Below are 16,047 nucleotides of genomic sequence, written 5' to 3'. Positions count from 1 at the left end.
GATTTAATTCATTTGGATATATAAGTTCCTCTGTTTCTGTGTATGTGATGTGTTTAAGTGATCTTAATTGCTCATACTTTTGGATTGGAGTAGTCTGGAAAGCTTTCTTAGATAAATTGGGATTGGAATTGGACCTTGACAGATGGGTAAAATGTGCATAAGTAGAGAGGAAAACAGAACATTTCAAGGCATTGTGAAGAAAGATGCAGTTGTGAGAATGATGATTTCCATATTATTTTCAGACAACTTCTAGTTGAAATTCAGGTTTCACATAAGTGAATAGTGGAAGATAGAATTGGAAAGGCATGTAAAAGTCATTGTGAAGAGTTTTGAATGCCATACTTCGAAGTTTATACTTCATTTTACACTTAGGTTTTTGGGTTTTAGGTTTACACTTAGAGCCATTAGAAGTTTTCAAGTGGTGAATCGATGTGTGCAAAGTAGCGTTTAGGAGGATTAATAATTTGGCAGTGGTTTATAAAATGCATTAGAGACAGGGAGAGAATGAGGAGAATTTTGAATCATTCAAAATGTGAGATTATAAGGCTTGAAACAGGATAAGATGATCACTAATTTAGAGTAGGAAGTATCCTCAAGAATCCCCTAGACTAATTTCCTTTATTTTACAGATTGGGAAACAGTTATAGAAAGATCAAATGACTTAACTGTAATTCGAACTCAGAATCTCTAACTTCAAATTTTTCTACTGTACTTTGCTGCATTCTGGCAGAACAGAAAGAAAAGGAAGAATATATCAAACATTACATGGACTATCCATGATTCTGTCTTGGGTTTTTTCTCAGTGTTAACTACTTCCTTTATCTTTACTCAGTTGACAATCAAAATACATCCAACATTAATATTTATTTTTATTTATTTGATTATGAGTTAACAAGCATGAATATTGCAATATACAAAGAATTGAAAGAAATCATATATGAAACAACTTGTTACAAACTTTAGTTTGCCTTTTTAATATACATTAAACCAAACATAATTGTTAGATAAAGTTTGTTTTTTTAATGTACATTAAACCAAACATAATAGCTTGGCTTACTTACTTGTCTCTGTCTCCTTTTGAACTTCCATCTACTCTTCTCATTGTTTCATTGATTATCTTTTCTTCCTTTTTTTCATTGCTAACCCTAACTACCCATTTTACCATGTCCTTACCTTTGTAACAAGAAAAACAGATGTATTGGCCATGTCTGAGAATGTATGTCTCATTCTGCACCTTTAATCCATTATCTCCCTTCCAATTCTAATTAAATTGATTTTTTTTATAACCTTTTCGATTTCATGTAATCAGAATTGTAAATTTTAGTTATTATTTGGCTATTATTGGTGTAGGAAACAGGACTTTATTTGGAGTTAGAAAGATAAATTTGACTACTGTTTTAAACATTCCTTTGTTTATTATAACATTTTATATCTAGATGATTATTCGGAATTAATTGTAATAATTGTGTTGTTATTGTTGAGTTGACGCTTCATGAACTTGTGGACCATATATCCATGAAATTTTCTTGGCAAAGATACTGGAATGGTTTGCCATTTCCTTCTCAAATGTATTAGATTAAGGCAAACAGGAATTAAGTGATTTGATCAAGGTCACACAGCTAATAAGTGTCTGAGGCTGGATTTGAACTTGAATATTCTGTACTCCTGGCCTAGTGCTGTAACTGCTGAGCCATTGCTGGATGTGAGATATTTGTCTGTTATCTAAATTAATTCCTTTTAGATCATTTACAAGTTTTCTTTTTTTTTTTTTCCCTTCTTTTTTTAATTTAATAGCCTTTTATTTACAGGTTATATGCATGGGTCACTTTACAGCATTAACAATTGCCAAACTCCTTGTTCCAATTTTTCACCTCTTACCCCCCACCCCCTCCCCCAGATGGCAGGATGACCAGTAGATGTTAAATATATGAAAATATAAATTAGATACACAATTAAGTATACATGACCAAACCGTTATTTTGCTGTACAAAAAGAATCAGACTCTGAAATAAGGAAGTCAAAAATGCAGGTGGGCATAAATATAGGGATTGGGAATTCAATGTAATGGTTTCTAGTCATCACCCAGAGTTCTTTCTCTGGGCGTAGCTGGTTCAGTTCATTACTGCTCCATTGGAAATGATTTGGTTGATCTCATTGCTGAGGATGGCCAGGTCCATCAGAACTGGTCATCATATAGTATTGTTGTTGAAGTATATAATGATGTCCTGGTCCTGCTCATTTCACTCAGCATCAGTTCGTGTAAGTCTCTCCAGGCCTTTCTGAAATCATCCTGTTGGTCATTTCTTACAGAACAATAATATTCATATACCACAATTTATTCAGCCATTCTCCAACTGATGGGCATCCACTCAGTTTCCAGTTTCTAGCCACTACAAAAAGGGCTGCCACAAACATTCATGCACATACAGGTCCCTTTCCCTTCTTTATAATCTCTTTGGGATATAAGCCTAGTACATTTACTAGTTTTCTAGCAGTTTTTTATTGAATTAGGAAGTCCTTCCCTCAGTTATTGGTGTTCTAGAGCTTATTAAATGCTGTGCCTTCTGAATTTTGTTTTCCTTGTCTGTTCCATTGATTAACTTTCCTGTTTTTAACCAGTGTGAAAGTTTGGGATGATTACTTTGTATCAGTTAGTGATTCACTAAGTAAAATACAACATTTCCTGCATTCTCTTCCTTGTTCCTTTTCTCCTTCCTCTCTTCTATTTCTCTCAATTTCAATTTCATTAAATATTTATTAAGCACCTAATGTGATGCTATCCCTGTGCTAAGTCCTAGGTATACTTACAAGAAAAACATTCTTTACTCTCAGGGAACTTACCATTTTATGAGAAAAAATTACACCCACAACCGATTAGATCCTGGGCATCTAGGTAATACTGACAGTATTATAATACTTCCTAAGAGGAGCAGGAAAGGCACTGATAAGACCTTCTCACACTTAAATGATCATTTTATTCTGAAGTAAGTCTTTTAATCCCATCCCAGGTGTGTCCAGTCAAAAAACCTAATTATAATGTCAAATCCCAGAGGTTATATAAAACAGCTATTAGATCTTTGCTAAATTCCTTTTAGGGTTAGTTGGTCATTTATTGGTGTAGTTCTTCCCCTTGCTAATCCCCCTTTGGGGTTAGTCTGCTACAATTCCCCTATGGATTTAGCCTGCCAGTCAATGACTACTCCTACCTCGTGGTATATTCCTTTTAATGGCATCTTCCATCTGGTTAACTGTGAATTAACTCTAATGGAAGTAGGGAACTGGTCTTTCCCCTAGTTAATTGTTAAAAACTTCTTCTTGCTAACTTCTATGTGTTAATTGATGTAATAAATAGCACTCCTTTGGTTGTTCCACGTCATGAACTGAATCTCTATTATGCTACTTTTATATACTATTCTCTTTACAATTTATTGCTGTCCTGAATCACTCCTGGTGCCTCTTTTACTTCATAATAAGGAAGCTGAAAAAGCAGGGTCACTTGGGATATCCAGCACCATATAGATAAGTGGAACCTCTCTTGCTGTTGCTAGAAAATGGAACCTAGAAAGTTCTCTAAAAACTTTGAGGAATTTATGGCTCCACCATTTAGCCCTCCAGTCAGTGGAGAGAGAAAATTTAAGAGAGAGTTGAAGATATAGTTCCAAAAACTGAGTCAGTCAACATAGTTATTAGATTTTAGGTGATCAGTTTATCCTGGATGAGACATGATGTTTCCTGAAGTCCAAAATAAGTAGAGCTGTTGACAAAAAATTTAAGGTACTTTCACTCTTCCTCTTTATGTTTATGATGGTTCAAGTGGAAAAGGGTAGAAGAATATTTTAGCAAGTCCAAAGGAATATAAACTGCATATGCTTTGTTCTAGCAATGTCTCTATTGGGTATGTATCCCAAAGAGATCATTAAAAAGTGGAAAAAGACCCACATGTGCAAAAATGTAGCAGTGCTTTTGTGGTGACAAGGAACTAGAAATTTAGTGGATGCCCATCATTTGGGGAATGGCTGAATAATGGAGAGAGTTACATGAACTGATGCTAAGTTCTTGAGTAGAACCAAGAGAACATTGTTACAAAGCAACAAGATTATGTGATGATCAACTGTGATGGATTTGGCTCTTTTCAACAATGAAGCGATTCAACGCAATTTCAATAGACATAATGGAAAGAACCATCAGCATCCAAAGAGAGAATTATGGAAACTGAATGTGGCTCAAAGCATATTATTTCCACATTTTTTTTTTAATTTTTAAATTTTTTTGTTTAGGCAATTAAGGTTAAGTGGTCATACAGCTAGGAAGTATTAAGTGTCTATGGTCAGATTTGAACTCTTTCAGACTTCAGGGCCGGTACTCTATCCACTGCTATCTAGCATTCTAGCATTCAGTTCTAAAAATACTAGTTATTGCAGTAAAACCAAAAAAAAATTAGTATTGCAGGTAGAACAAGAGAAATTTGAGAAATTTAAGAAATGTAAGAAAAAATAAAGAAATTTAAGGAAATACTCATGAGCAAAGAAAAAATAAAGTGATCACTTTTGCTGATGACATGGTTAAGGAATCCTATAGAGCCTATAGTTAATTAAACAATTAATAAATTCAGTAAAGTAGAAGAATATAAAATAAAACTGCAAAATTATCAGCTTTTATGTAAATTACCAATAGCAATATGAAAGTCTCTGATTGAAATATCAGCTTTTATGTGTATTACCAACCACACCCACCAGGAATTGATAGGGGGAAACAATAACACACAAAATAACTATAAAATGCACAAAATGTTTAGAAGTCCACCAACAATGATACACATTTTTATATAAATCCAAAATACTTTACAGAAATAAAGAAAAACTTTATTAAAAGTACTAATTGCCATGTTTGGTCTGTGCTAGTGTAAAAATAGTATTACCTAAATTAATTAATGGATTAATGCCATACCAAATTACCAAAGAATTATGTTATGGAAGTAGACAGAATGCCATTAAAATTTACCTAATGCATCAAGAATCCCAAAGGAAATAATGAAAAAAGGTGCATCCCCATATATCCTATTCCTGGGAAGAATTAGTCTGGTGGATCATATGAGCTGTAGTTATGCCTAAATCCAGTTATGTTTATTCTAAATCTGCACCAGGATAGTGGGCAGATTGGTGGGTTATCAGGTTGCCTAAAGTTGGGCAAACTCTGCCCCAGATCAGAGAAAAGGGGAGTAGTAGTAGTGAAGTAGAAGAAAGGGAGTTGAGAAGGAGCTTAGACCCTGATTACTAGTTCTTTTGCTTTTCTTCACTTTTTGGAATTAATTCGCTTGTACCTAATTTCTGCCCAACTGTTTTAACCCCAACTACTCTTGATTTTTTTTTTCCTCCAGATGGTTTTGAAAATCATTTCTATGAGAATTACCTGTTCTGGGCTAGTAGCATTTTTAGAAACTATGTCAATCAGTGAACATTTATATAGTGCTTACTATATGCTACATGTTGTACTTTGTGCTTTATAATTATTCTCATTCTAATTGTTCACATTCTAATGGGGAAGACAACATATAAATAAATACACAATAAAAGATAGGTAAAGAGAAGATGGAATGTAGTCTTAGGAGAGAGGCACTGGGGAAAGACCTGGAAAAGTCTTCCAGTAAAAATGTCTTATTGATCAGGTCAATAAAATTTATTTAAGCACCTCCCTTGTTACTTAAAAGTATATTAAGCACTAAGGATACAAGAAGAGGCAAAAGATAGTTTCTATCCAAATCTACCCACTTAATTAGATTTGAGAATCATCAGCAAAGAGATAATTAAATCCAGTAGTGCTGATGACATCATCAAGTGAAATAAATAGTGTGGAGAAGAGGGCCCAGGACAGAATCCTTTTAGACACAGACAACTAGAGAACATCATGTAGAGGAGAATCCAGCAAAGGAGACAGAAGGAAAAGTCAGGTAGGAGAAGCACCAGGACAGAATGGTATCCTAAAACCTAGAAAGAAGGGAAGTTCAGACTAACTGAATTGTTTGACTCCTCTTTGGTTTTGGTTTCCTGCCCTGCTTAATCTTAACATTATAGCCTTATGAGCAGAGCTAAAGATTAGAACTGTATCTCCCCTCAGTTCTTGGGCTCAGAACCATTCATTAACTAAGTTTTTGAAATTTGTTCCCTGCTCAGTATATAGCTAGGTCCTCTCTTACTTATGACAGATCCTCTCTTACTTATGACTGCTCTTCTCTATCCTGGAATTGTGTAATGGATGACACCTGCTAACTGGTAACTATTCTCAGCACTGATTCAGGGGGATCTCTTTCTGCCCCAGTGCTTGTCCTGGTGTTCAGTCTTAGTCTTCTTACAGTCCCTTTGAAACACTGTAACTTTTTTTTTTTTTTTTTGTTTTCCTGGTCAGCTCTTTTCCTAGTTGGTTATGGAGAAAAGTTGTGAGTCTAGGTTTATTTTTAATTTTCAAATTTTTTTAATAGTAACTTATTCTAATTTTTTGTCTTTGGACTTTGTCCAATTTTTCTTCAAATCTTCAAATGGGCTTCAAACAGTTCTTTTTTGGTCTCTACTTTTTTCAAGTAGTCCTGCCTTGTGTATTATATTCTGTTGTTCTAATATGAGAAATAAACATAGAAGGACCAAAATAGTGCTGCAACCAGATAGAAAATGGGATGTTTGAACTGGGTTCTTTTTTTTTTTTTTTTTAATAGACATTGGAGTTTATAGACCCATTCTATGAGAGGCAGAGGATAGTTATACGGTGAGATGAGAGGCTGATGAAATCTTATAGGATGATGACCTTATCCTAACTATATTAGCAAAACTACAAAACACTTTCCACACAAATAAAGTTGGATCTAAACAACTGGAAAAATATTAAGTGCTCTTGGATAGGCCGAACGAATATAATAAAGATGACAATACTATCTATCTAAACCATTCTATATATTTAGTGCTATACCAGATTCCAGACACTATTGTAATAACCTAGAAAAAATAACAACAAAATTCATATGGAAGAACAAAAGGTCAAGATAAAAAAGTTACAAATATCATCTTCCTATGTAGAGATGTAAACAGTTTAATCTTGCTGAATAACTTGTTTTCTCTTTGTGTGTTTACTTTTTTATGTTTCTCTTTTGAGTCTTTTGGAATTTTCTGTTTAGTACTAATCTTTTTATCAGGAGTGTTTGAAAAAGTCCTGTAAATCATTGAATGTTTTTTCCCCTGAAGCATTATGCTCAGTTTTTCTGGTTAGGTGATTCTTGGTTGTAATTCAAGCTCCTTTGCCTTCTGATGACTCCTTTCCTGTGTAATCCTGATTGTGACTCCTTAATATTTGAATTGTTACTTTCTGGATGCTTACAGTATATTACAGGGCAGTTTTCCTTGATAATTTTTTGAAAGATGCTGGCTAGGCTCTCTATTTTATCATGATTTTCAGGCAGTCCATTAATTCTTAAAATTCTTTTTTTTCCCCCCTGAGGCAGTTGGAGTTAAGTGATTGGCCTGGGATCACACAGCTAGGAAGTGTTAAATGTCTGAGACCAGATTTGGATCCTCCTAATTTAGGGCTAGTGCTCCATCCACTGTGCCACCTAGCTGCCCCTAAAATTTTATCTGTTTTCCAGCTCAATTGTTTTTCCAATGAAATATTTCAGATTTGGGTTTTTTTTCTATTCTTTTGATTTTAATTCTTGATGTCTCCGAGTAATTAGCTTTTACTTGACCAATTCTAATTTTTTTTAATGTATTTAAATACAAAGTAGAAAAAGAAAACATTGTCATGCATAGTAGAACATGAAAAGATTAAAAATGCAACAGTAAATTTCCATTTCAGAAAAGTGTATGTAATAATAGAATATATTATATTCAGAACTGTCTTATCTTTTCTTAGCTTCCTTGTAGGGTTGTTATCTGCTCTGCACGTTTTGGCTCTTTAGTACCCCCTCATCTCTCTTAACAGACTATAGTTAAGTATGGGTATATTTATGTATATACACATAAATTGTGTGTGTGTGTGTGTGTGTGTGTGTTTACATATATATGTATACATGTAGGTATCTATGCATATATATATATATATATATATATATATATACATAGTTATACACAGACACATTCAGATATCTATGTAAGATTGTACTACCATTGTTTGTCTTTCTCTGAAAGTGAATATTTTCATCTTTCTTAGGCCTAAGTCTAAGACAGTTTCTAAATCCACCAACTCATCATTTCCAATGCCATAGCAATATTTCAACTATCTAGTTGTCTTGAATAGTCTAAACTATTAATATGGCTGACTTACAGTTTCTGTATTTTTCTTTTTTGGTTGAATGTCTTTTAAATTTAACTTTGTCTAAATTATATTCCTGATCATTATGTTTTTGTGTATGTTTCCTATACCTGCTATCTCTTCTACTTTGTTTTGCTTTTTAAAATCACACCACACTCAACTCTGCCCCCAATATTTCATTAGAACTACACAATTTTTTAAATTTTATTTTATTTTATTTAATAGCCTTTTATTTACAAGTTATATGTATTAGTAACTTTACAGCATTAACAATTGCCAAACCTCTTGTTCCAATTTTTCACCTCTTACCCCCCACCGCCTCCCCCAGATGGCAGGATAACCAGTAGATGTTAAATATATTTAAATATAAATTAGATACACAATAAGTATACATGACCAAACCGTTATTTTGCTGTACAAAAAGAATCAGACTCTGAAATATTGTACAATTAGCTTGTGAAGGAAATAAAAAATGCAGGTGGGCATAAATATAGGGATTGGGAATTCAATGTAATGGTTTTTAGTCATCACCCAGAGTTCTTTCTCTGGGAGTAGCTGGTTCAAGAACTACACAATTATTAAGGACAATCTTGTTATACTTGTTAGTGTAATTACCTGTGTGGGGAATGGTGCCTGTGGTCTCAGGTTCTCTTTTAGTTCTCCCCTCTGGCCTGGAAAGAACCCAAAGCCAAGAGTTCTATTTTCCTTGCAGCCAGCAGCATCCTTGCCCCACTGCTTCTGCTCTCACCTGGCCAGGTCTCAGGCAGAACAGCTGGGCCTGGCATTCTTTATCTTCAAAGGTTCCCTCAGTCTTCCCAAATTGGACATTGGACGTCTTACACTGTCCTAACCCAGCTAGCTTTTCTTGCTTCGAGTTCAAGAGAACTAGCCTGGAACCTCACACAGGGCAAAGACTGTCCTGGTATCTTTCTTCATATCATTTTGTTTAGAGGGCAGCTATTCTACCTCAGTTTCTATTTGTGCTTTTGTACCTCCTTTTAAATTTGGTCATTTCTGCTTATTAAAGAATATCAAGTTGATCTCTGCTCCTAGAGCAGTGGGTACTGTTCCATACGTCTTGCTCCTAGAGCAAGGTCACCAACCTGCCTTGCCAGAGTCTCTGGGTCTGGTTGTTTACTTGCTGTGCTGAGGTCTCTGGAGTTGGTGGCTTGTCTGATGCACAGAAGCCATCACACCTGGTTGCCCCTGCTTAGCCAAGGCCATCAAGCCTACTGAGTCTTCCAGGACTGGCTACTCACCTGTTTTTCTGGATCAGTGGGGTCTGGGTAACTTACTTGTGTTGGGGTGAGAGGCCTTCTCTGGTTTGCCCAAATACAACCTGCTCTGTACTGTACTGTACTTTTTACTGGAGTGAGACCTTCCCTGTAGTCCTTTTAAATTATCTTGCTGGAAAATTGTTTCACTCATATTTTTATAGATTCTGCAGCTCCAGAATTTGTTTTGAGGCAGGGGGCTTGTTCAATCTTCCTATCTTGTATTATATTTATCTGTGTTATATGTTATATCTACTCACATCATCAGATCTTTCTAAGTCACACGAGGGATTGTCATTTTTGTCTTTGTATCTTTGATACCTTAGTCATAAAATATTTGTTGAAATCGGCAATTGTCTAATTCAGTCACTTCATTTTATAGATGCATAAATTGAGAGAATAAATTCATGGATATAAGCCCAGAAGAGAATGATTTCTATCAACACAACTAAGTTAAAGACAGGTGGTTTGGGAGATGATATATGGGAATAAGTAATTTGTTTATGGACATTTGTTTAACATAAGATGCACATGGAAAATTTCATAGAGAGATACAGCTGAGAAGTATCAGGGCTGGAGATTAAGATAAAAATTTAACTTTTATAGAAGTGATATTTTAAGAATGGATGAGATTCCTGAGAGAGAAAAAAGGAACGAAGCCAAATACTAAGGCTTGAAGAAAGTTTACAATTAATATACAATTTACAGTAATCATTAGAGTTAAAAGACATTAGAGGTTGTGTAGTATAACCCACTTCTTAATGGTAGTTCATTCTACATACCCAACAAATAATCCGTGTAGTTTCCCCAGCAAGACCACTGTCTCAAGAAGTAGGCCATTTACTTTTGGACAAATCTTATTGTTAGGATATGGGAAGAGGAAGAGAATCATGTGTGAATAATGGAAGAGTGATTATTGAGGTATAAAAACCAACATCATATAATATATTTAATAGTTTCAAAATAGAAGGGTTACTTGTTTGCAAAGCTGGTATAAAATAAAAGCAAATAACTGACAAAGACAGTTACAACAAATGGAAAACCTAGTAATTTTGTGGGTTGTATCTTTAAATAAAATGTCTTCCTCTGTTATTAGCTTTTATCCAGGAAAGGAAAAATCAGATCTGGTTCGTGGAAACCTTATTAATAGACAGCAATTAAAACCTTGAAAACCTTGTTCTGATGCTACTGAAGAAAATTTCCTGAAAACAATTTTTCCTGAAACAATTATGAAGGCTGTCAACACTTTCTTTTGAAAAGAGTTTTACTTTTGTGGCTCTGTTGTTTCAGCAGCAATGCCATTTCTAGTGCTCTTGTGTTGAAGAGAGCCATCTGCACTCAGAGTGGACTGTGGGGACTGAGTATGGATCCCAACATAGCATCTTTACTTTTGTTTGCATTTTTTCCTCTTTGATCTGATTTTTTTTTCTTGTACAGCATAATTATGGAAATATATATAGAAGAATTGCACATATTTAACATTGGATTACTTGCCCTTTAGGGGGTAGGGAGGAGAAAAATTTAGAATACAATGTTTTGCAAGGGTGATGTATGCATATGTTTTGAAAATGCTTTAACAAAAAAGTCTAATTATTTTACTGTTCTCTGTGATTTTTCCTGAGGTAGATCTTTTACTTGGCACTAGTTCTAGATTGAAGCTCGTGGATAATGGAAACATTCCCCTGGCAATGTCTCTTGGGCGACTCCTCCGACGAGCCTCCTCAAAAGCCTCTGACCTCTTGACCCTCAATCCCAGTGGCAGCAGTGGCCCTCCCTCGGTACTGGATGGAGAGATCATCTACTCAAAGAACAATGTCTGTGTCCATCCCCTGCAAGTTCTGCAGGGCCTTGGGGAGCATCACCCAGGTAAGGTGGTGGAAGAGAGAAATTATGTGAATGGGCAAGTCGTGGATTAAAAATTTTATCAAAGTTTTAATCCTTCCTTGGCTGTATTAGTTTTCTGTATGACCTCAAGATAGTCACATCTCTTAATACTTCAGTTTTTTCTTCTGTAAAAATGAAGTTGAAAAAACCTGTAGTTTCAGTTGATAGTATGCTGAAGTAGGAGTCAGTACACCTGAGTTCCATGCTTATTGCCTTTTTGATCAAATCACTAAACCTTTTTTAGGTCTGGTTTCCCAGTCTGTAAAACAAGGCAGATAACCTAATTCCTCTGGCTCTTTTAGCTCTATTAAAAACTGTCTAACCCATTTACTTTCTCTTCTGTCAAGAGACTGATTAAATCCAAGAACAGTAAGGCAATCCAATATCACTAATCCTATCCCACTACCTCTGGGTATGATTACATTCAAATCTATTTACTTTGTTTATGTTTATCTTCCTTATATATAGATGTGTACTTGCTATTTTCCCTAATAGATGGTATATATAAATCATGTACAACTTGCTTATTTTTATAAAAACATAATTTTTGACATGTAGCACGTTATTCTTTACAATGTTTTTGTGTTATACATTCTTTTGTTTTACATTGTATCTTTTGTTTAATCTGTGATACAGATGGACAACTTATACCTGAATTCATTACATTAATATCTTGAGAGAGGGAAAGTAAGGTTACTTGCCTTTGAGGACAGTAACTTTTTTTTTTTAATGGCTTTTTATTGACAGAACATGCATGGGTAATTTTCCAACATTGACCCTTGCAATCACCTCTGCTCCAACTTTTCCCTTCCTTCCCTTGACCCTCTCCCCTAGATGGCAGGCAGTCTCAGATATGTTAAACATGTTAAAGTATGTCTAAAATACAATATATGTGTGTACATATTTTTACAGTTCTCTTGTTGCACAAGAAAAATCAGATTTAGAAATGTAAAAATAACCTGGGAAGAAAAACAAAAATTCAAGCAGTCCACACTCATTTCCTAGTGTTCTTTTGCTGGGTGTAGCTGGTTCTGTCCAACTGATCAGTTGGATCTGAATTGGATCCTCTCATTGCCGAAGATAGCCATTTCCATCAGAATTGATCCTCATGTAGTATTGTTGTTGAAGTGTATAATGATCTCCTGGTCCTGCTCATTTCACTCAGCATCAGTTCATGTAAGTCTCTCCAAGCCTCTTTGTATTCATCCTGCTGGTCATTTTTTTACAGAACAATAATATTCCATAACATTCTTATACCATAATTTACTCAGCCCTTCTCCAATTGATGGGCATCCATTCATTTTCTAGTTTCTAGCCACTATGAAAAGGGCTGCCACAAACATTTTTGCACATACAGGTCCCTTTCCCTTCTTTAATATCTCTTTGGGCTATAAGCCCAGTAGTAATATTGCTGGATCAAAGGGTATGTACAGTTTGATAACTTTTTGAGCATAGTTCCAAATTGTTCTCTAGAATGGTTGGATCCGTTCACAACTCCACCAACAATGCATAGTTAGGACAAAAAAAAAATTCTACTCCAATAAAAGAATTTATTTATTCTCCCAAATGGGCTAGTCACATAGCAGGAAGAGAGGGCTAAATAATCAATTGCTTATTTACTTCATTGATATTCTCACAATGTCGAGAGAACATTAAGAATGACTCTAATTTGTGACAGTACACAGAAATTAAGATGTGTAGGCATGAATGGGTTGTATTTTATTGCATTGGAGGATATTACCCACATTGCCAAGATCCCAGATCTGATGAAAACTAAATAGTCCTGAATTCTAGCCTTTCTAGTTCCTTTTCAATCCTGTTATCTTTGGTTTGCCTCCTAGGTTGTATCATCTGCAACTCAGAAGAGTTTAGAAGATTTAAAAGTAGATAGTTAGAGAATATAGATGGGGCACAGGTGTGTATTGCATATATAAAGGACAGTAACTAAAAATATAAAACTAAGAGGTGAGAGAAAGAGAAAGATGGAATGGTATCTTGGTGGACACCAAGAATTCCACCTTGAAATGGTAGAAATTATCTGCCATAAGAGGTTAAAAAAAAAAAAAGCTTTAATAGTACAAGGGAAGAAGGGGAATGGAAAAGAACTTTATTCTCTCTCATCAGAATTGGCTCAAAGAGAAAATAACATAACACAAACTATGTGTATCTTATCCTGCAAGAAAGTCAGAGGGAAAGGGAGTAATTTAGTTCATCTGTGAAATAATTTGGAGCTATTCTCAAAGGGCTGAAAAATCATGCATACCCTTTGATTTAACAGTACCACTACAAGGCATGTATCCCAAGATAGTTGACAAAATAATATCAGTATGCATTTGGAAGGGCATAAGGTCTAGAATCTCAGAAAGAAGTAATGCAATAATGTTTGAATGAAGGGGATATAAAGCTATAGCTTTACCCGAGCCTTAGACTTAACATTAAAGCATTGAGTTATGTTTTGTTACTGGTTTAAAAAGAAAAAGAAAATCATTGTATAACATAAGAACATGAACCGTCTTTGGTCACTAGAAGAAAAATTCATCTATGATCTAACACTTTCTATTATAAACTCAGATAAACAGCCTGCCTACAAAGGGTCAAGATAAAAAGAGCACAAAACTAGGTATAATTTTAAAATATCTATCAGCAGAATCCTTAACTCAATGAGGGATTAAGGTGATCATAAACAAATTACTTTTTTTCTATGATTACTTAATTTTGACCATTAAATTTAATTGCTTGAATAAAATTGGTCAAGACAATTAGGATAATGGTAGAGTGGAGGAGATATTTTTGTCATATCACTAATGAAAGTCAAATCCAACATATTCACTACACAAATATAGTGTTATATAAAGACCCATTCCCAAAAGAATGGCTTTTTAAAAAAAGAATTAGAAATTATTACATGAAAACAATAAGAGAAATAAATGCACTTTATACAACTGCCATTTCACTTCATACTTTACGAATTGTTAAAGGTGAAGAAAAGATTTCTTATTTGTATAAGCTTATTGAAGGAAATTTAGGAAAACGGCATAGCTTGCTGATGTAACATTAGTATAGCTGCGAAATAATCCCTATAATTCTGAATTTAAATTTGGAGATTTTGGAGAAAAGTCAACTCACTCTAACCACCAAGGAAATCAAAGATAGACACAAGTCCAATATATGCTAAAATATTCATAGCAGCACTCTTTTTGCTTGATAAGAACTTAGAAACAAAGTGTCCATCATTTGGGGTAAATGGAAAAACTGGCATATGAATGTAATGAAATGACAAGTGAGAAATTCTGAAGAACATGAGGTTTAAATAAGTAAATATAGGGTGAGATAAGGAGAAGCAAGAGAACAATATACATTGTGAATGTGATTGGAAAAAAATCATTAAAAGGAAATTGAACTCTCAATAATGGAAAATCCAATGATGGTATATTAAAGAGAATGAAATAAACTTTCCTTCTCATTGCAGAAAGATAGAGGTCTACTAAGACAAGAATTAGTTATCAGACATGGTCTTTATGTCACATATTTGCTTAATTGCTTCTCTTTGTTACAAAGGAAGGTTCAGTTTGGAAGGCAACAAGAAGTGATTGATTTAATAACCAAAAAAATCAGTAAAATATATGGTAAAATAAAGAGTTTGATTAGATGACCTTTTGAGGTATGAATCCCATGATGTTACCTGATGATGTTACCCTTCCAACTCTAAAGTTAATGATCCTTAACTTGCTGAAGGTTCCTGAGTAACTTAAATTATGGTGTGTTGATTCATATTTGTAACTGTCCATTTGTGCTGTTACTTTGTAGTTGCCTTAAAAAAAAATGTCCCCTTTCCCCTAGGGTTTTTTTTTCCCCAGGGGAAAAGCTAGAATAAATCATATCACTTAAGAACTTTTTTTTTTCTTTTTTACATGATGAGCCACATCTTACTAGCCACATAGTATATGTTGGTATGTTAACACAGTGTTATACATAAGTAGTGATACAAAGAATCTTCAGATATGCTTTTTTTTTATATGACTAATGCTCATCTTCTGTGAAATAAGAGTAAGACTAAATCTACTATACTATGTAAACTTATGCAAGTCACTTAACATTAGTCTTAATATCCATATTTAGTTTAATAATAACAATAACACTTATATCTCATTGGATTATTGAGAGAATAAGATGGTATTAAGTACCTTCTGTGATTTAAAAAAAAAAAATTATTTAGCAGCTCCACCAATGGTACATCCATATGCCACGCTTGTCTTTCTAAAGTGCATTTTCTGTTCTGTTTTTACAATACTAATAATTTACTAGGCTTTATAAATCTATAAAAGCTCCCTGACATTTTCTTTATCTGTTCTTCCTACCCAAGGTATAGGGCATTTGTATAGAATGATCCCATAGGGCAGGCTTGCATGTTGCTGTGCTAGTGGTCAGGGTTCCTTTATTTGAAAAAGCCTGAATAGGGATGTCACTGAGTTGAAATATGATGAATGCTTTTTGTATCATTCAATTGTTTTATTTAAAATATGTGTAAGAAAAGGTTTGGCAGTTGTCAATGCTTTAAAATTACCCATGCATATAATTTGTAAATAAAAAGCTATCA

General features: G+C 34.3%; 1 protein-coding gene across 10 annotated transcripts in view; it reads left to right on the top strand.

Annotated features, from left to right (window-relative positions):
- The window catches only part of TBC1D16 (TBC1 domain family member 16), a 118,630-nt gene that overhangs the window by 26,237 nt on the left and 76,346 nt on the right, over positions 1-16,047 (top strand). For all 10 annotated transcript variants that reach the window (XM_031965584.1, XM_023502691.2, XM_023502689.2 and 7 more), the window contains one exon: positions 11,193-11,432. In XM_031965584.1, coding sequence (XP_031821444.1) covers positions 11,255-11,432 — 178 coding nt within the window. In that variant the 5' untranslated portion in view covers positions 11,193-11,254. The remainder of the gene's footprint in view (positions 1-11,192; positions 11,433-16,047) is intronic.

Source organism: Sarcophilus harrisii, chromosome 4 (genome assembly GCF_902635505.1).
Source record: "Sarcophilus harrisii chromosome 4, mSarHar1.11, whole genome shotgun sequence".
NCBI classification, from domain to species: domain Eukaryota; kingdom Metazoa; phylum Chordata; class Mammalia; order Dasyuromorphia; family Dasyuridae; genus Sarcophilus; species Sarcophilus harrisii.
Note: the sequence above shows the minus strand (reverse complement) of the source record. Positions and strands in the feature narration are given on the sequence as shown.